The sequence below is a fragment of the Lissotriton vulgaris genome, chromosome 6 (assembly GCF_964263255.1).
Source record: "Lissotriton vulgaris chromosome 6, aLisVul1.2, whole genome shotgun sequence".
Classification (NCBI taxonomy): Eukaryota; Metazoa; Chordata; class Amphibia; order Caudata; family Salamandridae; genus Lissotriton; species Lissotriton vulgaris.
In genome coordinates this window covers 1,260,994,524-1,261,021,177 of record NC_141694.1, presented here as the reverse complement: position 1 = coordinate 1,261,021,177, position 26,654 = coordinate 1,260,994,524, and the positions used below count along the sequence as shown (strand labels likewise).

Sequence of the window (26,654 nt, the reverse complement as noted above, 5' to 3'; positions counted from 1 at the left end):
GCATTCGAACATTATCTTTAACTGTGACGACGTACGGTGGGATCGCAAGACGACCCACATCGTTCGGACCCGTGGCCCAAAGACTTTCTGGGAGAGAACGTAACTCAGGTGGAAATTTGCCCCGAGATAAATACATAGGGGACATTAATCTTTTTCCCAACGTGAGATGCACACCAGAAGGGGAACAATACAATGCTGCATGCAACCTTTTTAACAAATCTAAACCCAATAGGTTCTCAGTACAACCAGTTGTCAATATCAGTGAAGCTTCCAAATTATAAGGACTAATCGAAACAGGCAGGGGGCAAGAAACCGTATTACAAACTGGAGCACCAGAAAATCCCACAGAAGTATTTATTAAGCCAGACAAAGGGGCCCCAGGGAGTTTAGAATGAATAATCGAACTTCTCATCGCACCAGTATCCAAAAGAAACGGTTCTGAGACACCCATTGTATTAACAGTGACATATGGCCCATCTTGATCTACTGGAATCGACACAACTCCCTCACTTCGTCCTTGGCTGTCCTATTCAGTCTGAAAATTGTCCTCCCTTTCTTCAACGTAATAATTATCATTGTAATACTGCGTAGACGGAATTGCCTGTAATTCGAAGTAGATGGGACACGAGAACGCTGCTCCTGAGCGGGCGCACCTCGTCCTCTTCCCCAAGATCCCGTTTGAAAATTACCACGACCTCGAGAGGCAGACATCCCATTATTACGCTGTAATAAGACTGGACAACTACTTTTGAAATGTCCCTCCTCCCTAGAATATGCACATTGATTAGGACCTAATAAAGGTCTCGGCGCAAAATACCTATGTTTTTGCCAAAGTCTCTGAAACTGTGGAGTCTGCTGAAACTGAGTGTTTTGCTGATGCATATTCGAACGAGGCGGATACGCCTGCTGTAAAAGAACTTTAGTTTTCAAATCCTTATTTTTCTTCTCTTGTTTCTCCTTCTCCTCCTTATCCCTATTCTCATAATAATGTGCAGTAGCCAATATTTTGGCAGGAGAAGAGACAGGCCATGCACTTTCAGAACTCTTCAATTTATTCGATAATTCGGAGAGCAAATTATATACAATCTTGTCCACAAACAATCGCTGGCCACCCTCTACACTCAAATCCTGACCGCTATGGTCTATAAACGTTTCTTGGAAACGAGTGAAAAAGTCTGAGACACTTTCATCTTTCTTTTGTTTACACGCCGCCATGCCGGCTTCATTGTCTTCATTAACTCTATTATTTTACCTGGAAGAGCCGTAATCAAATCCACCACCCACCTGATTCGCATCCGCAGCTCTAATAGCAGCCCAATCCCCACCTAATTCAGCCAAATGATCTTCCCTACGAATCCGTGCCCATATACCTTGCGGAACAACATTCCCAAATAACATATCAATGTCGGCCAAATTCATAATACAAGCATCAACTGTTTGGGACAATTCTTTGTAATATCCTGCAGGATTTTTACGGGGGTCGAGAAGAGTTTGCTTAAGCGCCAATACTTCAGACCTCTTCCAGGGTTCGTGAACCCATATACGCTGGAAATGAGCAGGGACAGCAGGTGGACCAATCACCGTGTCTCTCCATACAGGAGGGACTTCATGCATCGGATAATTCTTGCTACCCTTTTTATTGACGGAATCAACCTCGAGAAAAGGACAGGGATAGAAACATTGTTCGAAATGCAATGAGTCTAGTTACCGCCTCCTAAACTCGGTGTCCTACAATAAACCCTTTGTCAAAATCACCTTGTAATTTCAGAAGGTCCGAAGGGACTGTATCCAACTCCATATCTTCCCAACCTTTGATAAGAGTTTGACACATGATGTTGAAAACATATCTCTGCGTGGGCTCCCCCCATTGATGAAAACAACTCATAATATCATCAGTACTATATTCTGGTCCATGCTCATTCCATTTGCGAGCGAGAGAACCCAGAGCTGCTTTCTCGTCCGCAAAAGGAAGCTGACAGCGAGATTGTCGTCTAGAAAAAGCTGGAGACATTTTCATGGACCTAACAAAAGGAGAAAAGAAATTTGTAACAGCATCTGCTATCCTCCTCTGTGAAACAGGAGAATCCCTCGAAAGAATAGGGGGTATTACAGATATAGAAGGCAATGGAGACTGAGACGTAGCATGTTGAAGAATAGGAGCAGGAGAAGGCGGGGGCTGAAGTACAAGCTGCGAAGGCAGAGCAGAAGTAGACGAGGAAGCATTAAGGGGCTGACCTGGTTGCTGGACAATTGGTAATTGAGCAACCACTTGTTGAGCAACAGGAGGGGGTAACGGAGGTGCAGTCGCATTCTGAACATAAAGCGGAGGTGAATTCAATAAACAAGTCATTAGGGAATCTTCTTCTACTTCCTTACTCTTATCTGAAGAGGAAGTAGGCAACATCGGATAGCATCTATCTATCGCCATACGATGTTGTCTCTCTGATATCTCCTTCGCATCATCTACTTCATTATCTTTAAACTGCTGGGCAGCCTGAAAGACTGACATGTCTTGTGCTTTTTTATCCTTTTTCGCTTGTTTACTTTCTTTCTGTTTGGCTTCTTTACGCCAGAGATGAAAGGAGTCAAACATAGACGGCCGGGCTTTTCTTCTGAAAAGAATTGTTTCCAAATTATCTAATATAGCGGGATCGAAGCTACCATTCTGGGGCCAACTCAAAAATCCACTATTTTTCGTATATCGGACCCATGTCTTGTTAAAGGTAATGGGACCAATACCATGTTTCGAATAGAGCTCATAAGTCTGAGTTCCAACCGTAGGAATCTGACATGACTCCTCCAACTGGGAATCCCTTGTACAACCCAAACAACAAAATCTTTTGAACTTACTCAGCCCAGGCATCGTCACTTCTCTAGACTGATCACAATCAACAAGGGGTATAGATCAGTGAAACAGTACAATCGTACTTACCCCTTGGCTTCATCTATTGCAATAACTGAACAGAGACTAAGAATAAAAACAAAACAAAGGTCTGTGGGAGCGACTCACCAAATACTTAACTAAAAATCGTTCTGCGCCAGCGAAGGTCCGTCTATCGTCTCGCTCTACCAAAACTTCAGAAGGGTCCAAGGCAGGGCGACAGTCAGGGCAGCAGTCGTCACCAGCTGTCGGAGAGGAGTAGCCGCGCCGTCAAAGACCTTCGGTCCATTTCCGACATGCAGGGGTCGATTACGTGGTGCGCTTCCTCCGGAGTTTTTTTGCGGGGCTCCTCACGACCCTCTGGCTCAACCGCTACCGCTGAAGTTGCCCCACGTTGAGCGCCAGTTGGAGAACCGCAGCCTTAGGGCCCGGTGGCGCAGGGTACGCCTAAATCCCCGTGATTCACCTGCCTTGTCAAAACAGAGACACAGACTCTTCGTCTGGCGTAGAAGATGGTATTTATTAGCTGCAGCTAGTACAGTGGTCTTAGAAGTCGTCAGTACAACGAGGTTCAAAAGAGACTGCCACTTAACTCCGTGGCGCACAGGTTTATATATCATACAGCACAATGCAAAAATGCAATCACACACGAGCATGAGCTATAAGCAAATGTTATAGACAATGTTAAAAAGCCAAAACAACTCAAGTTCCCGGTTCTGTTTGTCACTCGACCCTTTAAGTAAATCCCAAGTGAATCCACACAATTCAGTTTACTAGCAGAGAAAACACAGCTGTGTGTCACAGAAGGACAGTCGAGAAACAGGAGAATGCATGAGATGTGTAGCGAAGGACAGCAGATAAGATAACTTAAGGGAAACAATGGTGTGAAATGACATATAGTCCGGACGGGGGTTAATCAGCTCAGACAGGAATTAGTGTACTCGGTCAGACCCTGACACTCGTTAGCAAACATAGGCGAGGAAGCCACCTGACACGCAAAGGCAGAAACGACAAAAAGATCGCGTTCGCCGAGCTGGCTGAGTGAGGGCAACACAAAATGGCGGCGATCTCAAAATGGAGGCTGAGCACGAACGAATTTGTAATTTACAAAACCTCACACTTCCATCCACATTAGGACCTTTTGCCTGCCAGCACTGCAGCTTCGCCTGCAAAATAAGAGCACCCTCACGTGTGGTATCCTCTGCCACACCAACCACCTACAGAATATCAACTGGCTCCTGCTCAACGCACTTCTCTTTGCAAACACACCACCGAGATCTGGGACGCCATCACCTCCCTCATCGCTGACGTCTTCCTCACCAAGACCTGGCTCTATCCCGCATCAATGCCCGACTTTGCCTCCGCAACACTAAACCACTACAAGATAACACACCGAGAGACTGCATCAACAACTATGGAGGTAGAATCGCAATCATCCACAAGGAAACCATCCGCTGCACCATCAGTGCTGACCATGCCACCTGGATCATGGAACATCTCAATTTCCCACTTCACACCAACCTCAAAACCACCATCAGTGTCACCCTCTCCTACAGCCCTCCAAGCCTGACCCCAGCTTCTGCAATGTCCTTCCTGATTTCATCGTCCCGCTAGCAACTGATTCCAAGCACTACATGTTCCTTGGAGACCCCCCCCCCCCCCCCCCCCCCCAACTTCACCTTGACTACCCGGACAACACTATCCCCACCAATCTCCTCGAAAGCCTGCATACCCTCTGCCTCACTCATCTAGTCACCAACCCCGTGCACATTGCAGGGCACATACTTGACCCCATCTTCACGGCCAGTGACAGTTGAGTACAGCAACGTCACTGAACTCACCAGGACACACTATCCATTGTCACCATCACTATCTCAGGTCCCCTCTGGCACCACTACCAGACCCCCCAGCAGCCCTCAACATAGGTGGAGCAAAGTTTCAGAGAGCCAATGGACAATGGGCTCAACTCTAATCACCAGCGTACCGCAACCAACTAGAACAGGCTGTCAAGAACTCCTCCCCCTGGATCACCAAATGCACAGACAGTCGCCCCCGTCAAGTCTGCAAAACCAAAGAGACCATCCAAACAGGCCAGCTGGTACACCATGGAACTAAGAGCTACAAAACGCAACGGCAAGCAACTCGAAACAAGATAGCGCAAAACCAAGTACACTTCAGACTGGGCCTTGTTCAAGACTTCACTCAACCAATACCACCAACTCCTGAAGAGAACTAAAAGGAAGTCACTTGCCACCCGCATTGAGGGTAACTCTAACCGCAATAAAGAGCTATTCAACGTTGTCACAAAGTTCTCCAGCCCCTCAGCCTCCGATAACCTCATCACCCCCTCCCAGAAACTCTGTGACACCCTGGCAGATGTCTTCCACTACAGGCTCTCGGTCATCTTCAAAAACTTTGAGCCCCAACCCATCGACATCCTAAGCCTTGTCGCTCCTACAGATATAAACCAGACCATCTGATACCACATAGGACCTACTCGCCACTCTAAATACCACAGACACCATGAACTCTGTCCACTCTGGAGCACATACAGACCCCTATCCCCACCACATTTTCAACTTGGGGAAACCAGGTGATCAGGAAAGCCCACACCACCATCCTAGACGCATCCATCGCCACAGCCTCCTTCCCTGATGAATGGTAATATGCTAAAGTCAAACATTGTTTCAAGAAACCGTCTGCTGACCCTAGCAAAAACAAGAATTTCCAGCCCAGCTCTCTGCTCCCCATTTCCGCCAAGGTCCACGATTCAAGCCATCAACTCCCAACTCATGGAACAACTGTAGAACAGCAGCATCCGGGACAGCCCCCAGTCTGGATTCAGCACCAACCACAGCACCAAAACCGCCCTCGCTGCCACCAACGATGACAGAGCTCTCCTTGACTGATAAGAAACAGCGGCCCTGATCCTCCTGGACATCTCAGCAGCTATTGACTCCGTATCTCACCACACCCTTATCAAGTGGCTTCACCACATCGGAATTCAAGGAGTCTCCCTCAGATGAATTGCCGCCTCCATCACCCGAAGAATCCGCCTTCCTCCCTTCACCTCCAAACATAAGGGCTTCATCTGCAGTGTCCCTCAAGGCTCTTCCTTCTGCCCCATCCTGTTCAACACCTACAGGACCTCCCTGGCCAACATTGTCAAAACACATGGACGGCACAAAATTTCCTATGCCAACGACATCCAGCTCTTCAGCTCACACTCGGAATAGCCTGTCACGATGAGGGAGAGCTTCCACAGGTGCATGACTAGCATATCCGGCTGGATAAAAGACAACTGCCTGAAACATAACCCTGACGAAATGTAAGTTCTGATCTTCGGAAACTGCACTTACTCCTGGAACAACTCCTGGTGGCCCTCTGAACTAGGACCCTCTCCCATGCCAATAGATCATGCCCGCAACCTCTGCTTCATCCTTTACAGCAAGCTCGCCATGAAAAACCAGATCAACCCTGTCTCCTCTACACGCTTCCTCATCCTACGCATGCTCTGCAAGATCTTCAAATGGATCCCAGTCAACCGTCACCCAAGTCCAAATCACCAGCAGACTGGACTACTACAAAGCATTCAATGCAGGAATCGTGCCAAATCTGCTAAAGAGACTACAGATCATACAGAATTCTCCAGCCAGACTCTTCCTTCCCAAGTGGACCAACATCACCATCCATCTTGAGAAAACTCCACTGGTTCCCCATCCGGAAGAGATGTCACTTCAAGATGCTGATCCACACGTACAAGGCCCTGCACAACCAAGGACCAGCATACATCAACTCCTGCCTGAACTTCCACCAACCCACCAGACACCTTCGCTCCTCCTCCCTTCCCCTAGCTCACACCACTCGGATACACCATAGCTACAGCAGAGTTTATTTCTTCTACCTGGTGGCCAGATCCTGGAACAACCTCCCTCTTCACCTCCTGTCCTCCCTCTCTGCTAGGGTGCAGGAAAGGACTCTAGACCTGGCTGTTTGACTTAGCATCCACAGAAGACTCTCAGCCTGTGTTGTAAAGCCTTGCTTTACAATGCCGATTGATTGACTTTATGATTAAAATGGGGATTTGCAATGCTGACTGCTCTACAAAGAACTCGATACACCAGTGGTTGACTCTACAGAATGCAGATGCACAACTTCAAAACAGAATTTTCCCATTTATTTTATAGATTTTATTCCAGAATATGATGTTTAATATGGAATTTGTAAGTAATTAACTCCATTTGTATGTATGTTTGATCAGTTGGAGGTAATACTCTTGTTTTTGCTTACCCTGACAATCTCCTACGGTTTGTTAAACATTTGATTGAAATGGAAAATGGTTCTTTCTCCAGTCTTCTCATAAGCACTTGATTTCGTTATTCATTCCATTTTACAAACCCTATAAACATGGAGGACTTTAGCCACCTTGATACCACTTCTCTGTAACATGGAAACTTTGTACCTTTACCATCCCAGCCAGAGTTTAGTAGTGGGGGCAAGAAGTATTTATGGGGGACTTTAAGTTTCTGCTAATGGGACTTTTTTTCTTTTTTTTACTTAGGAAACCTAAAACCAAAAGGGCCAAAAGATTCCTGGAGAAGAGGGAGCCCAAACTAGTAGAAAACATCAAGAATGCCATGCTCATCAAAGGGGGAAATGCAAACTCAACAGTGACTCAAGCTCTGAAAGACATTGTAAGTATGTCAGGTGATTAGAATAACCTATACAGCTAGCACTTCAATCTGATAAGCTGTTTGATTTTTTTTAATTTGACTAAGGCAAAAGCTGGTGTAGATAATGAGTGTGCATTTGAAAGAGTTTTTAGTCAAATGAATCTTTTGAATCTTAAGAAAGGTAATGACGTTGGTATCCAAGATAGCAGCAAATGAAAATGTACTATATATTCATGGAACTCCTTCGTCGTTTCCCTGCTGCAGAGACCTTACAGCAATTCCATTGAACTAAATGTTAGCTAGACCTAGCCTATAACATCTAGCAGTACAAAACAAAGAAATGTAAAATAAAAACATAACTCGCAAATATTTCTGGCTTGCTTTAAGCATGTGGTGAAAACCTCTCAGTCAAGATTATCTTTTATCACAAAGATTGATCAGCAAATGCTAGTATTTTCTTGTGTGCTTTAAAATAAATGTGGCTCAGGTGCCATCTCTTTTCAAAACCTGCTTATTTATACAGTGTTGTATAGCTCATGTCTTGGCTGAACAAGCAAGTTAGTAGGACAATAGAGCTGAGATAAAGAATGACAAGATAAAATTGAGGATTAAATTGTTCCAGATTCAATTTGTTAGTTTGCCTATCATCTCGTCAATCCACACAGACGGGTGAGGAGTTAAATTTTACACTGAGATGTTAGTGTGCATGATGGCAAATCTAGTGATTGGAGGAGAAGGTGCTCAGCGAGATATCACAAGGCAAGAACAGTATTTACATAAACCATTTCACCTTACACCCGTGTTCACCATCTACCTCAAGTAAGGCCACAGGGTTGACTTCAGGGCTATATTAAAAATGTTGCATGTTGGCATAGAATGTGCATTGAGATCAGATGATTTTTGCCATGGCTTCTGTCTGCGGCTGGAGAAAGTTCACGCCTTAACAATGTTGTGACCATGGATATGATGGACTTGGAATAGTTATCAAGCAATCTTCTGTAAAGGCTTGGGCTGTTGAATGAAATTGCTGAGGCAAACATTGGCATCGGAAATAGCCTGATCTGATCATAAATGATGTGTGAAAGAGGATTAGGATAGTTGGTCGGATGTCACCTTTTGAGGCAGTAGTTGTATTGTTATAACATTGATATCTAGTATTAGAAGGTAAGGACAGCTGTAGGGGGATCTGGTCTAACTGACTGTCAATGAAGGTGTTATTCCAAAACCATCATGCTTCAATGATTATGTAGGTGTGTCAGCAAATGAGTGCATATCACACAAAAGTAACGAAAAATTCTAAGACTAAACAGTTTACTTGAAACAGGAGTTGAATGTGTTTGTGCGGAAAATGATGCTTCAAGTTTGGAACGTGCCTGAACAGCCTATTGTTAGAGAGGCACGTATAAATAAGGTTTCTGTGCAGTGTGTAAGTATCAGATATGTACAGTTCTACTGATGGATGCATTAAGAGGCACTTTGTTAGGATGCAACTACAGATTTTCTTGGTAATTACTGCGGGGTCACCACCACACTTAGATTGGTTTGCCCTCACGATAGCAAACCAATTGAGGATAAAATAATATAGCATAGGGGCAACCAGAGCTTGGAAGGAACAGAACATCAATGCCATGTGCTAAACGAATTGGGAGAGCGGAAGCATTGGCTGTAGCAAAACTACTGATTATCTGCATGTTAGAAATACAAGGTGTCATATTGCTGGTAAACTTGGAGAGGATCTCAAATTATTTGAATTGATGAATTGTTACCACCCTTTTGTAACCAACACCTAATTTTTTGTTTTGCAGTACGCATTGAAAAAACCCAATGCTGTTCTTTATAAAAAGTAAGTAATTCTTCCTAATTTTAGTGCTGTGTGTACTGCATGTGGGAGCTGTAGTACATTAGTAAAATATGTGAAAGGAATCCTTGAGCGTTGGAGCTGAAGGCTTTTGTTTATAGGGTTCTCCTTCTCTCTCAGTTCTGCTAGTCCCTCACTGCTCTAGCCTCCATGAGAGCCCCTCCACAACACCCTTCCCACCGAAATGCCTTTCTCTTGGTGTCCCACCTCCCCTTTGTGTGTTCACCTCTACTTACTATAGTAAGAAGAGCTGACTAAGGCGGCCACTGTGTCCAGTGCTTCATATTTTGTTCAATATACACCACATACAAAGACTCATGTACATACAGAAATGTTGATTTCTTTTGTAGTCTCACTTTTAGTTATCTTCTTACAGCAATGCATCTTCACTTTGAGTTTCTTATCCTCACTAAGACTTTCAATAGATAGAATTTGGTCCTTCCAGCCCTGTTGTTAATCACATGAAACCCTTGCTACCGTGGACAGTTTGCATTTATAGAGCTCAGCTTTTCATGTTGATTCCAGTTGGAAACCCTGTAAATCTATGTAATTGTCTCCTTCTAAATTTGTATAGTGAGATCATCCAAGGAAAACATTTAAAGGCATTGTATTATGCACATGACTGTGATCCCTCCTGGGTGAGTCTTAATATTTTTATAGCTCTTCTCTAGGGCGGAGGCAGATACTTTGGCCCTGAATTTACAAACTGGCACTACACTGAGCAGACTTTGCTTTTATTGAAATATTTCCTTTTCTGGCTGGGACAGCTGGATATCAAGTTAGGTATGAGTGGCAGCAAAGTGTAAGTGTTTCTTAGGTTAACTTCCAAGTGTGGAAATCTATTTGTTTGGGAAATGTTGACTTTTTACATATTTGAGCAATACTTTAATTGTGAAGGCACGCTGGCTCATTCCTTTCGGCAATATTATTTCTCCACAGTCTTTGACATTGGTTTTTATATCAAGGGGAAGTTCATTCTGCTTAGGCCTATTCCTTAAGGGGCTGCAGATAACATTTTTGTGTTCCCAGTTTCATATGTTCCCAACTGAACTTTTAAAGGGTATAAAAGGAATGTTCTCATCATAGGAACCAGAAATCTAATGAATCAAGCCTGTAAGGGATGTCATCAGACTAATCCACTTATGTCTGGTGTGAGTTCAGTCCAGTTCACTTGAGTGGACTCTCATGATTTTGTGTACTTGTGGCCCGAAGCTCAGTGAATGCCAGGTGTAAAAAGTCAGTTTTCTTTTTCTGAGTTTGGGCTTTGTGGAATCTTATTTTTTCTGTTGAACTATCTCTGTGGGTATTTATCCACTGGTAATCGCAGCCTGAGTGAATTAGGTAGGGTCGATGAAGAAAAGATAACATGGCTTTTCTTGGTGGCTCTGAAAAGCCCCTGAAGTTAATCCGTCATTCTGAGGCTTAAACACGTGCAGTTTCAAGCTCATCCATCGTATAACTTGAAATGGTTTCTATATCGTGCGCGGTAACGGTAATCATTGCTTATTCTGAGGTCAATTAAATTAACCTTGGGGGTTTTAATCTGATTGAATATGGTTTTATGATCTTATTTACTGTTGATGCTCCATTTGTTTTTAATTAACTGAACAATAAAGTTTTTATTGATTTGCTGCTAATGCCTTTTAACCTCCAAAATGATTTTGTAAAATGCAGTCTTGGTATTTCCTTGTTTGCCTAACACATTGCAGTTGTGGAGCTTGTCTGGTACCAGATAACTGTCCCTTCCCTGTACCTCACGAAGGCACGGTTCTCCGTACCGGTTGAAGGGCTTAAAGCTAAACATTACTGAGCTTCGTTACTGGGGAGCTTACCTGTAGTTAAGCTTGGGTTATTGCAGGATAGGACTGAAGTTCTCTATCTTTTCTTTGTTAATAATTAGATATGGGTCAGGCATTTGCACATCTTATATGTTATCAATTGAAGCATGTAGCAATTCAGAATGATTAGTTCTCAAATGAGTGCTGTCTAACTTTATTTCACTGGTTCTAACTACTTTCATCGCCTTAATGGCTGACCCCGTTCTGGGAGGGATTGTCGTTTATTTTGCATCGTAAGCCTTTAGTGCTAATGGGCTAATAAGCAGTTTTCAACTATGCCATTAAATAACGCTAAATAGGTGATGTGGGAGACGATGTTTGTCATTTGTGTTGCACCAGAGCTACTTTGTATTGTAGAGATTGTGTTTTTTTTAAAACGTATTCTACTTTTTGTTTTGAAACCCAAGATCCTCTTATTTTCCTAAGTATATGGAAATGCTATATTTTACCCGGACAGCTTACTTGTGACTGCCCTAACTGTGACTGTTTGGCCTCAATGTTTTTTTTAATGTTAGGCCGTCTTTGTTGTTCTTCAGGTAACATGTGAATCCTAATTAACGCTGGTCATACTGATGCATTGCTGACCAAGAGTGTGTGCACTTTTAGCACCACATTCATTTCTCTACGTATGATCGACAAACCAGTCATGTGAGTGCCAGCACTGGGTTTTTGTCCAAATTCTGCATCAAACGTCTACTTCTTAAGATGTTGAACCATGATGAAAATTAGCTTTAGCACGCTCCATGGAGTGTCATGAATCGGTGCCGTTTGAATGGGCGTTTCTAAAAGTTTTACTTTTTTCTGTTATTTTAGTCTAAGTGGGACTGGAATATCTCGGCACACATTATTCACTGAAGTGGCATCTGCACTCCTTTCTCTATAGCCTGCAACCTCTCTTCATCTTAACCGCCCTTATCCTCGCTATGCCTATAGAGAAAATGAACATGTACAAAGAGAAACCAGTGGGCATGTGGCCTGAAGGGCACAGACACTGTGCTTGTTCCTGGACTTTCAAAGATGTTTTTCTTTGTTTTCAGGAAGTGTGATTAAGCCCCCCTTCAGGCATTGCGACCCGGGTTTGCAGAGGGTATGTCGCCCTCTTACAATGTGACCCGCAAAAAGCATTGGGAATGTCCATTGTCCCCTCTCCTATTCGCTCTTGCGATAGAGCCACTGGCAATCAGTCTGCGAGAGGGATTGGAACATTAGTGGTTACTGCTGTAGGGCTGCACTCACAGTGTATCCCTATACGTGGATGACTTCCTTCTCTATATTGGGGAAGTAACAATGGACCTCTCTCTGCTCTGGGCCACATTGGACGAGTTCGGAAAGGCAGTGGGACTGAACGTAAACTGGGAAAAGTTGACTATCTACCCGGATGCTCGGCACCAGGAAATACGAGCCGGGGTGGTCAGTTGGCGTGGAACAGGGAAGCCCGAGATACCTAGGCATCAGGCTGTATTACACCCTGAGTAATCTCCTGGAGGGCAACCACTACAGAGCCCTAAGAAGTATCAAAACCCAGGTTGACTTCTGGCGCCCACTACCCCTAGCCCCCATTGGGAAAGTAGCCCTGTCAAAGATGATGGTGGTACCTCACCTCCTCTATTACTTAGTAAACGTCCCAGTGATTAACCCCCCCCCCCGCAATCCTTTTTCCGGGAGTTAAACTCCCTGCTGGTATCACATTTGGGGGTTGGCAACTCTAAAACTCCCACTCGACCAGGGCGGTCTGGGAGGCCCATCCTTCGAAGCCATTGTAATTGCTCTGCGAGGAAATAGGCTATCGCGTTGGACAGAGGGCGCCAAATGGAAGAGATGGACACGCAGGCGGGACCCCTGACGATCCTCGTGGTTTATAGACTTTTATTCCAGGGCACTAAACCGAATCCGGCGCATCCCATCCTGGTGAAAATAGCAAAGTCCTGTATGCTCAGACTCAACTGCCTCTCCCTCGTCATGCCAATGTACTCCCCACTATTGCCACTAGGAGGGCTCCCCAAGGGGCAATACCATTACACCTCTCGAGACATGCAGGTCTGGACAAAATATACACTCACAGAAGTGGAGTCACTATTTACGGAGCGCCAACTGGCCACCTTTGAGAGTCTGAACTGGGGTGGCAGAGTGGGCTAAAGAACGGTGATGGATTAAACCCAGATCTTTTGACTGGGTGTGAGTGTTTGATTGATTCAGATGCTCCGTCCATCACCACCCCCTTTTGTACCACATTTCCGACTGTAGGAAAACATGGAATCTGACAGATGGAGAACCATAGACACATCCCACTCTACATGCGATATTAAACATGGGCACAGGGCCTAATGACATGGATTTACAAATCCATCATAACGCTCATATCCATGCCGCTAACGCGACTCAGAGAGAAAGAATTCAGTCATGCACTTCATGACAAGGAATGTCTGACAGCCCTAGAGCACCTTAAGAAAGTATTGCGCAATCTGCACTTCAGAAATATTCAGTTTAACATACTACACCGTGCATCTCACCCCGACGCAGCTTCAGAGTTTTTAGCCTGCAGAGCAATTCGAATTCCCCCGCTGCTGCTAGCCCAGCGCTACATTTGTGCGTATGCTCTAGGCATGCCCCGAACTGCATCCCTACTGGTCCGAAATACACACCACGTTACAGACAATCACTGGCCTGACAAACCTCAATTTATGGAAGGTTTGTGCCCTGGGAATATTTAACCGCCAAAAAAAGCAAAAAATAGAAACACGATTCTCAGTGTTTGCCCTTCTTCTAGCGAAGCGCTGCATCACAATGCACTGGCGTTCTCCCATGGGGTCCCCCAATAGAAGCATGGGGGGGGGGCGACCATAAAATGGAGCGCAGCAGAAGAAGAATCGATCAGGCTAGAAGAGGTAAAGGGAATCCACTGCATCCCTATTTCCAAGGAATGGGCAGCCCTCTTCACAAGTTCAAGCAGACGCGCAAGACACCACAGTATCCCCGTCAGCCACTCAGATATCGCAACGCCCCTTAACCCCCACACCAAACGTACAAATGTCCTGGAGGAACCAACCCCCTCTCACCCTCACGCAGCCCACATGCGCTGTGTTGAGGAAGCGACCACTGGTGAACCACAGAAGGCCACTTGAAGGTACAACCCTGCACCCCTTCCCTGATTCCACCACCCCAAGTTACTCCCCGAGTTGATGTGCTAAAAACGGCACTTACACACTACCCACAACTGCGGCGAAGTTACTCTGACGAGATCCTAACAACCAAGCGCATCACTACAGACCAAGCACACTCAACCACACACAATCCATATATGACAGACAATAAACGTGCCCAAACACTCAATAGACCCACTTGTTCACCATACTGGCAATTTAATGTAACTGATTGATGAAAAACTGCAAATGTTGTTGATTATGCTCTTATACTCTGTATCAGAAAACATTAATAAAAAGGTTTACAAAAAAAGTCCTTCAGGCATTACCGTGCTAACGGACTGTACAACTAGGCATACAGTCAAGAAGAGAAATAACTTGCATTCTTCTTCTTTTATATAAAATATATGTTTATATAAATGTGTGTATACATATATATTTTTTTTAATGTGTTTTTATTTGTACCACGAAACCATGAGAATACAATTGTATTGTTTCTTCCACCTATTCTGAATAGTTATGGAACTACATCATGAATAAGATCTGAGTATTGTGGTAGTTCATTTAAATATGTGAGTTTGAAAGACCTCAGATTATTAACATGGAGCACTGATCTATAACTGACTTGTTCCCTCGTCAATGTTTGTCCTCTTTCTGCTTTTGAACTTTTCTTCCAAAAATAAGGTTGTTCCACAGAACTATCTGTTTCACTCCTACTCCCACTTCATATGTCGTATCAGTCTGGAGATTTCTAAGTGCCACCAATTATATACTACCACATTTGTAATGTAAATTGAATTTTGAGCTTTCATATTGCAGGAACAAGGCAATTAAATTAGTAACTTCACCTAATCTTAATCCTAAACCGACTAAAATATTATTCAATTAAATGTTAAATTGGTAGGAATAGGTATTGTCCCTGAACTAACCCATACATTAAAGTAGAACTTCTTAAATTATAATTTAAAAATATATCATTCACCTTAACTACACCTTAAAGGTAATTCTAGCATAAATTTAATGAATTAAAATCGATTAAAGTCGATTGACCCAACCACAAGACTAACACTAACATTTTGTTGAATAAAAATGGAGCTTACCTAATACTTTCGGTAATAGTCTTAACTCTTACTTTAAATTAAATGAGTAACCCAAATCTAACCATATGCTACCCATAACTTTAAGTGAATTTAAAATATATTACAAAATATCTGCCACAATTATAATCTGAACACTCTCAAATATATGTAAGTTAATGCAATTGTTAGACTTGTTCCAATTCTGACCTTAACTTCTAAATTAAATTGCCTTCAACATAGTAGCTAGTGTTAACCTAGCCTTAATGTTGTTCTTTGCACATACCCTTTTTGATGTGCACCATGCTTGTTCGTGGCAATTCTAATGTAGTGATACCTCCTGTGTAGAGGATAACATTTAAATAGAAGCCTGGCTTCGATTCTGCAAAGATTTGAAAGGCTGCTTGATATTCTACAAATATTTGAATTCGTGTTAGATAGTTCAGATTGGGTGTTTCTACAACGTATGAGTTCTTGAGAGAGATTTTGAGGTATGATATGCAAGGTAGCTGGAGAAATGGTCTGAATGGTTCATCGTGTGGGTTGATGATGAGATTTGCAAGGCATCTCTAACAATATAGTATTCGAAGGATGTAACAAAGTGTATGCTACAGTAGTCTTGTACTTTGTTAGATTTTTAAATTACTCCAGAAGACATTCAGTCATTGGATAGGAATGTGTTATGAAGTTAATGGATTCCTCTGGTGTAATCAAGAAGCAGCTGATTGAATACCTTTGTTTGCGTTATGCCCAAATTCTGTAAGTCAGTCTTTGAGCTGAATGGATTTATACGTTACAGACTTTATCCATCAGATCCATCTCTGTGTTAATCTTAAGCTTCAAATAGAGCTTATTTCTGGATATGATGAACGCCTGCTTAGTAGTGGCTAGGGTTAGAAATGTCAAGACCCTCTTCGGGTATCTCAATGGTTGGAGGAAGTGTGTGAAATACACGTTTGAGCGATAAAGGGGAGGACAAGTGGCTTAAATCTAGGGGAAATCTAAAAAAATGTTTGCAGCACTCTGTTTGCGACACAATTTTAGCTCAGGAGCACAGTAACAACGCTAACAACCAGAGCATGAGCAGCTACTCTTCGCTGCACCTGGTTTCTTTTGAGATCTATCTTGTCTTTTTTCACTGTGAAATTTGTCCTCACGGAAATATAGTGCTAAATTATGGTTTTGCATGATTTTGCATACTTTTTGCATACTTTAAAGTATTTAAGTGAAAACAAGTTATAGAACATTTTGCACGGCAAGATAGTGTTTATATAGTGGTACATGTGGCTGATGGAGGTGTTTGAATCGATTTAAACTTCAAAGGTGTTTATTGAATAAAGCAAGCTTAGTGCGTTGTTTTCTTCCTTTTATGAGATGCCTCATTCGTTTAAATATTTCTAATTACATTTTTTCATCACCTATAATCAGTTATCATGATGGTGATGCACTTCTCATATGCACTGCCGTTGATAGATTTGTGTTTGACACTTTCTAAAGTCGTGCATCTCATAAAAGTAAGAAAATTAGTCCAATTAAGTATAATGAGCAACTCTTTGAATTGTTTATTAATATTTTCAGAAGGCGCAATCTTTGTTCTACAAAAGAAAATTAAAAGAACTAAAAAAAATCGAATCTTTTTTTAATCTAAAATTAAATTCTTAGTAGATTACTGCTAAGGAATGTTGATGTCCTTGCCCCATATTCCATGGTAGCTTCCGCCATTTTCTTAAGGTGAAGATAATTTTGTAAAACTAGTCTTTCAACTGATTGTTGTTAATGTCCTTCTTTGTGTTCTTACGGGTGGATATCATGTTACTCTCTCTTTTCCATCAGAAAAAACATCACAAGACCTTTTGAAGATCAAACATCGATGGTAAGTTTTGAGTGTTCTGTCCACAGTAGAATTTTGTTACACCTGGTGTAGTGGGCGACTGAATAGTCGGGAATGTTTTAAAAACTATTTTTGGAAATAATCTAGCATTATCAGCTCGAAGGTCTGCTGTGTCAAGCAGAGAGTTGAACATATGTCTGGATTGAAACTGGGAGTTTAACTGTGTCTGGATTTGGAGGTGGGAGTCTCAGCAGTGTCTGGAGTGGTGCTGAGAATCTCAGCATTGCCTTATTTGGATTTGGAACCGCAGAAGTATCTTATTTGGAGTTGGGAATCTCCACATGGTTTGATTAGAAGCTGAAAGCCTCTGCATTGTGTTGATTGCAGCTAAGAGCCTTGCACGCACTGGTTAACAGCTGGGATTCTCAGCACTGTCTAGTTTGGAGCTTGAGAGCCTGGCAATGTCTTATTTGGAGACTGGAATCTCAGCATCTGATTTGAATCTGGGATCCTCTTCAGTGTGTGGATTGCCCCAGCAAGCCTTGCATGCACTGGTCTACAGCTGGGATTCTCAGCACTGTCTAGTTTGGAGCTTGGGAGCCTGGCAATGTATGGGTTAGAGTTGAAGTTTCATGTTTGGAGTTCGTAGCTCAGCAATTGGGGGCTTGAATTTTAAGGCCTGATTACGATGGCGGTAAGACCGCAACTGTCAGGCTATGGTGGCAGTCCCACGGCCATCAGTGGCGGTCCCACCACCATCGGCCCATGCAGCACCGCCCACGCATTAGGATGGCAGGCGGATGGTGGGAGGGCAGAGAAACTGCCTGCCATGTATCCGACGGGCTCAAGGAGATCGTCGAACGGACTTCAGTCCTTACAACATTGGCGGTGCCTACTTCGGCACTGCTGTAGGGATTATAATGTCTCTCTCTGCCGGCCATTTCATGACTGGTAACCCACCATGAAAAGGCTGGCGGAAAGTAACTTTGGGGTGCTCTATTGGGCCCCCCTGACCTCACGCCTTGGCCCTGGGGTGCTCCCCTAAAGATCCCTGCACAAAGTGGCAGGCACGTGCCTGCCACATAGTGCAGGGATGTTTACAATCATGCCTCTTAGCTTTTAAGGCTTGTGCTGCAGCCCTTTTTCGGGCCGCAGCACAAGCCTCCATGCTACGAGGCATGTTTTCAACCGCAATCTGCCCGGTGGACTGCCGACTCCCTGTCGGCCATCCCTGTTCCTGACAGGCAATCCTTATCGTGCCCTTACTCTCAGTGGTGTGTGGGTTAATGAGGGAGCCCAGTGGATTGAGGGGTAGAGCCAGGAGCTGGGCAAGATCGGGTTTACAGCAGGCCATCAGCTAGGAAAATGTGTGATGCTTGGTTTCGAGCTGTAGATCAGCTAGGAGCCGACAAGGTCTGGTTTACATCCAGAGGCCCCATATTGTTTGGGTTATGACCTGGAGATTGCCTGGAACGAACATGTCCTCTGCTCTACTTTCAGTGCTCCAGCTCTTCTCCTGTGTGTAATTGTGCCCTGCAGACCTGTACTAAGTCTTACCGTTAGATTATGAGCCCAAGAGTTTATTCAACAGGCGCAGCGGTATTGAGTTAAGATCATTCCATGATCTTGTTTATCATCTGTTTTTTCCGTAATACTCTAAAAGATGTAAACTATATAAGATCGCATGGTTTTATCTAGAAGCTGTAACCAGAATGACCTCGATTTGGTGTATCAAATAATAGTCTAGTTTCGAAAGATGACCCTTGGAGAGCTACTGAGAGCTCATCAGTGTCGGTCAGCATGAAGTATTTACAACAAGGGGTGGTGAGGGACAGAGTCTCTGAATTAAGCAGAAAGCTCTCACCCAGTCAAGAGATCAGGGCTAGATCCAACACCGTTTTTTAGCTCACTGCACCATCCCAGTTTCAGAACCTGGCTGTATGCAAATTAGTCTGTTCCTGTCCCAGTGCATGATGGGAACAGGGCAAACCAAACTACAAAAGCCAATTCTTACACTGGGAAGGAAACAAGCTCCCGGGGACCGGTTTCTGGCATTACAGCCGTCTTCGGCCTGGTTTGCTTGAATCCTGATGGTGCAATGAGCAAGGGTCTCACATCTGAGAATACCCTTCCACGCTTAGGGTGGACAAAAGTATTTACAACAAGGGGTGGTGAGGGACAGAGTCTCTGAATTAAGCAGAAAGCTCTCACCCAGTCAAGAGATCAGGGCTAGATCCAACACCGTTTTTTAGCTCACTGCACCATCCCAGTTTCAGAACCTGGCTGTATGCAAATTAGTCTGTTCCTGTCCCAGTGCATGATGGGAACAGGGCAAACCAAACTACAAAAGCCAATTCTTACACTGGGAAGGAAACAAGCTCCCGGGGACCGGTTTCTGGCATTACAGCCGTCTTCGGCCCGGTTTGCTTGAATCCTGATGGTGCAATGAGCAAGGGTCTCACATCTGAGAATACCCTTCCACGCTTAGGGTGGACAAAAATATTTACAACAAGGGGTGGTGAGGGACAGAGTCTCTGAATTAAGCAGAAAGCTCTCACCCAGTCAAGAGATCAGGGCTAGATCCAACACCGTTTTTTAGCTCACTGCACCATCCCAGTTTCAGAACCTGGCTGTATGCAAATTAGTCTGTTCCTGTCCCAGTGCATGATGGGAACAGGGCAAACCAAACTACAAAAGCCAATTCTTACACTGGGAAGGAAACAAGCTCCCGGGGACCGGTTTCTGGCATTACAGCCGTCTTCGGCCCGGTTTGCTTGAATCCTGATGGTGCAATGAGCAAGGGTCTCACATCTGAGAATACCCTTCCACGCTTAGGGTGGACAAAAATATTTACAACAAGGGGTGCTTAATTCAGACACTCTGTTAATCACCACCCCCTTTTCTGGGTCAGCATGAAGTAGACAGGCAAAAAACCTCCATTTCTAATCCTTCAGGATTGTGGCCAGGTTGAATTTTAATCTTTTGTCAGACATGCTATTTGGGTTGTTGAGGCCCTTCTTGAATTTTATATGCGTCAGCTCCATAATAGCTCGTTGTTGCCAGGTGTGGATGTAATTGGTAAATATGACTTTTGGACATGTTATTTACAGGGGCTGAGTTCTTGTGCATCAATTGTGTACTTTCACCCATGTGGAAGACCAGGGGATGCAAGGCTTATTAAATATACGAACTATTCACCGGGAAGAATGTGGCTCTAGTCTGTATTAAAAAAAAGTTCTACCTTTTTTTCCTTACTGTAGGAGTTCTTTTCCAAGAAATCGGATTGTTCCTTGTTTTTGTTCGGTTCGCACAACAAAAAACGGCCAAACAACTTCATTTTTGGTAAGCCGTGTTTGTAACAAGAACTATGAATTAATTACTTGCCTGTATTTGGTTGTGTTAAGTAAGATAAGTGCGTTCTTTCCTTCAACAGGCCGCATGTTTGACTACCACATCCTGGACATGATTGAACTTGGTGTTGAGAAGTTTGTAGCTTTAAGCGAAATTAAGGTAAAACTTTGAATAGTCGTTCATATTTCCCCAAATTATGGTGTTGTAGCGACACCCTTGGCTACTTGTTAACTTGAGTAGGTTGATATTGTTGCGCCCACTTTTTTTGCATTTTAACATCATCAGCATTTGCTGTCCGTTGAGACAAAAATGTGATTAAAGCATGCCATAACTCAAATATTTGTCCAGGGCAGTTGGGTCTAAAGTGACGCAAAGTAGATTAAAGGATAATGGATGCCACAAAAGCAGATTGACGTTTTTCATTTCAGTTGGTCTTTGATCACTAAAAAAAATTTCACTTCCAAATCTTGCTTACCATTTGCACCGATACAAGGAAGAGGGAAATATAAAGGTCTATTATTTAAATAGAAAATTGAAAAATAATGTTGGTTGAGAATGCACACGTGTACCAAAAATTAAACAATTTTTCTTGATATGTGTGCTGTATTGTAATATATGCCTGCGGAGCATATTAACATGAAACTAAAGTAGTGGCCCAGATTGGCGACTAGGGCTACAACACGCACTGACATGTAGCAATATGTACTTTCAACACAAAATTTGTATGAATTCTCTTCAATTTAATTGTAAATAATACACATCAAAACATCACAACTTTACATGTTGATGTTTTACATGAAAGACAATCTGAAACAAGGTTAATAATAAACAAAATTACACACAGCAAACTTTTTTATGCGACGTATCGCAGTACCCAATGCATTTCGTGACACTGGGTCCCTTCATCAGGGGTATTCTGTGAAAGAAAAAGGAAACATTTCAAAAGCTCCACGTAGGGGTCGGTGGAGTTTATATTTGGGCTGGACAATGAAAAGATTAGCTGATATATCATGCACCCTTCACCAAAGTGATGTGAAAAAATGTAAATTAAAAGTGAAGAAGAAGTGAAGAAGAAGTAAAGACACTTACTGTCTTCCCGCAAAAAAGTCATGCCAAAATCTAAGAAGACCATCACAGGAGGAAAAAACATTGGAGAATAATAAATAATAATGTCCCGGTGGACTGGTTTCTGTGACTTACTCTATAAGCAAATCTGGGAATTACAAGTACCGGCTAGTCTATGCTAACAGAACTTCCGTAGAAGACCGCTGGTTTAAATGTAGGTAAGGAGAGCACCTGTAGATATAAACAACACCTTTTAATGAACTACCCTGTTGCCTCAATGCAGTCCACAATATCCCCAAAAGAAAAGCCTCTGCTCACCTCCAATGTGGGATGAAGTCCCATACTCCGATTCCAACAAAAAATGCGTTTCAAAGTAACTGAAATACAAGAAATGATCGCAAGACTCATAAAGCAATAAGCGTTACCTATCTGAGCAAATCAAGTTGTACTGACCTCCGAGACACTAAAGACGCGCTGACGCTACTGGAGATTTGCGCAAAGAGATAGCCTCTTATTGCCCGTGCTGCTGTATCAACCTGAGGAATATAAACAATCAACACAAGCCATGAAGGTACTCTACCAGGATAACAATTTCTAATCCCATGCGCAAATACAGGATGTAACCGATGCTCACCGTGCGATAAAGTCAATGGGATCGCAATGTAAAACGCTTCCAAGAGTATGATGTACGTTTGTGTTGAAAGTACATATTGTTTACCTGTCAGTTCGTGTTGTAGCCCAAGTCTTTTACTTTGAAGAAAATTGGACACACTTTATTGAAAGTAAAAGCTGAAACTTGCTATGATTGCCTTGAAGTATGTGATTTGACCTCTAAAGCCTTCCTTAAGTAACGAGTGGTTACAATGTCAAAATGAATGCCTTAAAATGTAAGTAGCCTTACCCACCACTTTAAAAAAAACTGTTTTGATAAAAAGGTAGGCAGGTGGCAATTGACTCAATTTCTTCATAACCTTTGCCTTTTTCTTCCACATGTACAATTAGTCCGTCATAAAGCTGTAAATTGTTGAATGAAACTTCATTAACTCTCACAAAAACAAATTTAACTGGTGCCACTACACGTCCTGGGCCCGTTTTTCAAAACTTGTGATTAAAAAATGGAAAAAAGTTAACAATTGTTTTCATTTTTTTTTTTTAAAAGGCAGGGCTGCAAAAATGTTTTGTGTATGTACTGGACACGAACCGGATGGTGGATAATGGGAACCATTAAATCTTCATCAGCTACCTATACCCTTCAGTTTGCCTGCAGTTCTTTGACAGTTCATTGGTCATTATGCTATATCAGGATTGTAACTTATGAACTGCAGGAAACAAAAGGATCTCTGTGACAAAAGCATTAACCCACTGAGCTATCCATATAAATTATGGTTCTGTGATCTGCATGGTACACGTTCTTTGCAGAAAGCACTTTACTCTCTGTGTTGCTTTATGACGAGTCCGAACTGCCACTAGCTAAAACCCTGATCTCTTTTTAGCGGGATTTTTTTTATTGTTGCCTGAAAACTAGCTAGGCTGGCTGAAGAAGGGTGACATACCCTGAAACCGGTCCAGGGAGGACCTGGCTTGGCCGTTCGGTCTGGACTGTTCCCATGGGGCACAGGGTCAAGACTGATTTGCATATGGCTGGGTTCAAACTGGGGTGGCATAGTGGGCAAAAGAACAATGGATTTAACCAAGATCTTTTGACTGGGGGAGAATGTTTGCATTCTATCCATCATTTGTTTGCTGTAACACTGAAAACTATTGGACACACAAAGGACTCCGCAGCAGGTGTTTTTAAACCCATAAGTAATTTATATTATTTCCAAACACAGCACCCTGGGTCAGCACCATGTGCAACTGCACCATTTGCACTGCCACAGAGCCAGCCCTGTCTATCATAATGACGGGACTGTAGGCTGCTTTTTAAACATTTCAGAAAGCATTGTCCAGCGCCACAGTAAATGTTTCCTTACAAATCTGAAAGTGTCCATTCTCATGTCCGCATAGTTGAAATTGCAGGGGGGACAGTATATATATATATACATACCTGGAGGAGTGTGTGGAAATACGAAATAATATATATATATATATATATATATATATATATATATATATATATATATATATATATACACACACACACACTCCTTTCACACAAAGAAAAGCCCTCTCGGGGGCGAGTTCAAGCATTTATTTTACGGACTCACGGCAACCAGACGCGTTTCGGCGGACACCTTTTTCGATGGTAACATGGCGTGCCTGAAACAGCCCTCTTTTATGCCAATCATAACAAACTGAATAGTAGACACTGAGAACGGTATTGCGAACAACGATGGCAGACATATTTGAATGTGCACATATGTTTTTTGTTAAAACAAGCAATCGGTGCATAAATATACCGCATTTTTGGTGTGTAACACACTGGCATATTACCTCTTAATCCAATCCATCCCACAAATGGGCTCACATTACTTAATAGTAATGTTTTCAATAATATTGGATATCAAAATATACATACATCTATCTCCATCATGCCCTGAATGGGTCTACACCATTGATTGTATCAAACCATCATCTCAGTTTACCCATCATCCGTAACATTTCTTATATTCACACCCAGACCCTTAAACATCTTAATTCATTAACGATACATTCAAAGAACTGCATTTCAAGTGGATACATTTAATTACTTTCTTTGGAAACTCCTATTCTCCCAAGTGTACAGTTAATTCTTCATGAGAATTGAGGCCCCCCGGTACGTACCTTAGTCTGAAGGTCGATGATGAACCTTGATTCAAACCTCCTCAGGCTACTGACTGTATCTCCCCCCCTAGGGTTAAATGGTACATGATCAAGTGCAAAGAATCTTAAGAGCGATCTATCACTTTTGTGTTCAGTTTTAAAGTGGTGAGCCACCGGATATGTCATGTCTGCATTTTGGATTGCCCTAGCGTGTTCTAAGACCCGCATCTTGGTTTGGTGGATGATAATTCCAACGTACCTCAACCCACAAGGGCAAACAAGTAAATAAACTGTATATGGGGTACTGCAGGTAACACACTTATTGATGACTCTTGGTTTCTTTACCCCTGGCACCTGATATGTGAGTACTCTTTTGCTCCCCACACACGCTTTGCACTTCCCACATGGGAAAAAGCCTTTCAGTTCCTTATTAAACACCTTGGGTGTCCCCTTTCTCATGTAGCTACTCGTGAGAGAATATCGGAGAGCCCTCGCTTTCCGAAACGTCAACAGTGGCCGATTAGGAATGTCCATTCCAATAATCGGATCTTTCTTGAAGGTTCCAATGCTTGCGAAAAACATTTCGCAATTTGTCTGCATCTTGAGAGAAAGTAGTTATCATACGGAAACCTCCATCGTGTTTCCCCCTTCCCCACCTTTTTGTCTAGGAGTTGATTCCTAGATATCAAATTGACCCTTCTCAATGCACCGTCCATCACTTGCTCACCATATCCTCTCACTTTAAACCTTTCCATACATTCCCCTGCATATTTCTGAAAATCTACCTCCCGACTGTTGTTCCTCTTAATAGGCAATAGCTCCCCTTACGGCATACTATTAATACGTTTGGGGGGATGCCCACTCCGGGCATGTAATATAGAACTACCCGCAAAGGGTTTCCGATATAGTTTAGTGCAGATTTTGTTTGTCCGGGCTTCCGGATATTTGTTTATAATACTGGTCCTGGTACAGAAAAATGTTGTTGTATAGGAAAAACTCCAAAAATTTGCTCTGTGCTTGCAAACAATTAGGAAAAATATCCTTCTCAATTGGAAATGGCCAAGCATGAAGATACACTGGGCGTTCCACAGAACACAGGGAATTCCACAAAAGCAAAAACACTAACAAGGTACTGTTATACCCTATTCACAGAAGGGGGCTCTGCGTGCAGAAAGGTAAACATTTACTGTGGCGCTGGACAATGCTTTATGAAATGTTTAAGGAGCATACAGTCCCGTCATTATGATAAACAGGGCTGGCTCTGGGGCAGTGCAAATGGTGCAGTCACACATGGTGGTGACCCAGGGTGCTGTGTTTGTAAATAATATAAATTACTTACGGGTTTAAAAACACCCTGCAGGTGCACGAAAACGCGTCGGGGACATTTAAATAATTGGAGAGTTTGGCACGGTTTCATGAAACAAAAGCTCTGATGAACTATTCTGCTGTTGAGTGCTTCCTAAAGCTCTGGTATATAGGTATAGATATAGATATATAGATATATATATCGAATACTCCGCAGGTGAGCAGTGGCAAATTTCTCGCCTCCTTTCTCAGCAAAGTGCAAGTTATTTTATTTTCTGCAGTTTTGCCGCCATAATGTTTTGGCTCCCCAGAGCCTTGATCACATGACAACGTGAACCAATAAAGAGACATCTTATAAAGTGCAAGTGCAAATTTTAAATCAGACCACATGACTTTGTTGTGAATAGACATAGAAGACCGGTAGCACAATACTGATTGTATATGTTTTTAGAAAAAATATGTATATCAATCATTTATAACAATGTCAATTCCAGGAGTTACATAGATTTGTGCAAAGAGCGCAAAAATGTGCAAATACGCTGTAATACAATTTTATATCGTAAACATCATTTGTGACACAAAATATGCTTCAATCAATGGATAAATGCCATTTTTATGTTACATTCTCTCCCACTGTCCATAGAATAGTGCAATCAGTCTAGGTAAAAGGATACATCCAAAAGTGCAGTACAGTGTACAAGTTTATGCCAAGGGCAAGGTAATGTGTAAATACGCAATGGTTCAATCTCTTTTCTGTAAACATCATATTGGTTGCAAAGTGCATTCAGTTAAAGTATCAGGATACATCCACGTTTATGATGGGATATAAGAGTTCATACCAATATCTCATTACTGTGCTAATGCGCAATAGTGCAATCATATGCTATAAGCATC

At 42.8% G+C, this 26,654-nt stretch overlaps 1 protein-coding gene across 1 annotated transcript in view; it reads left to right on the top strand.

Moving 5' to 3' along the window:
- Positions 1-26,654, top strand: part of RPF2 (ribosome production factor 2 homolog) — a 76,055-nt gene that overhangs the window by 23,863 nt on the left and 25,538 nt on the right. The window contains exons 2-6 of the mRNA XM_086927377.1: positions 7,443-7,575; positions 9,360-9,397; positions 17,300-17,339; positions 20,558-20,639; positions 20,731-20,807. Of these exons, the coding sequence (XP_086783503.1) occupies positions 7,443-7,575; positions 9,360-9,397; positions 17,300-17,339; positions 20,558-20,639; positions 20,731-20,807 (370 nt within the window). The remainder of the gene's footprint in view (positions 1-7,442; positions 7,576-9,359; positions 9,398-17,299; positions 17,340-20,557; positions 20,640-20,730; positions 20,808-26,654) is intronic.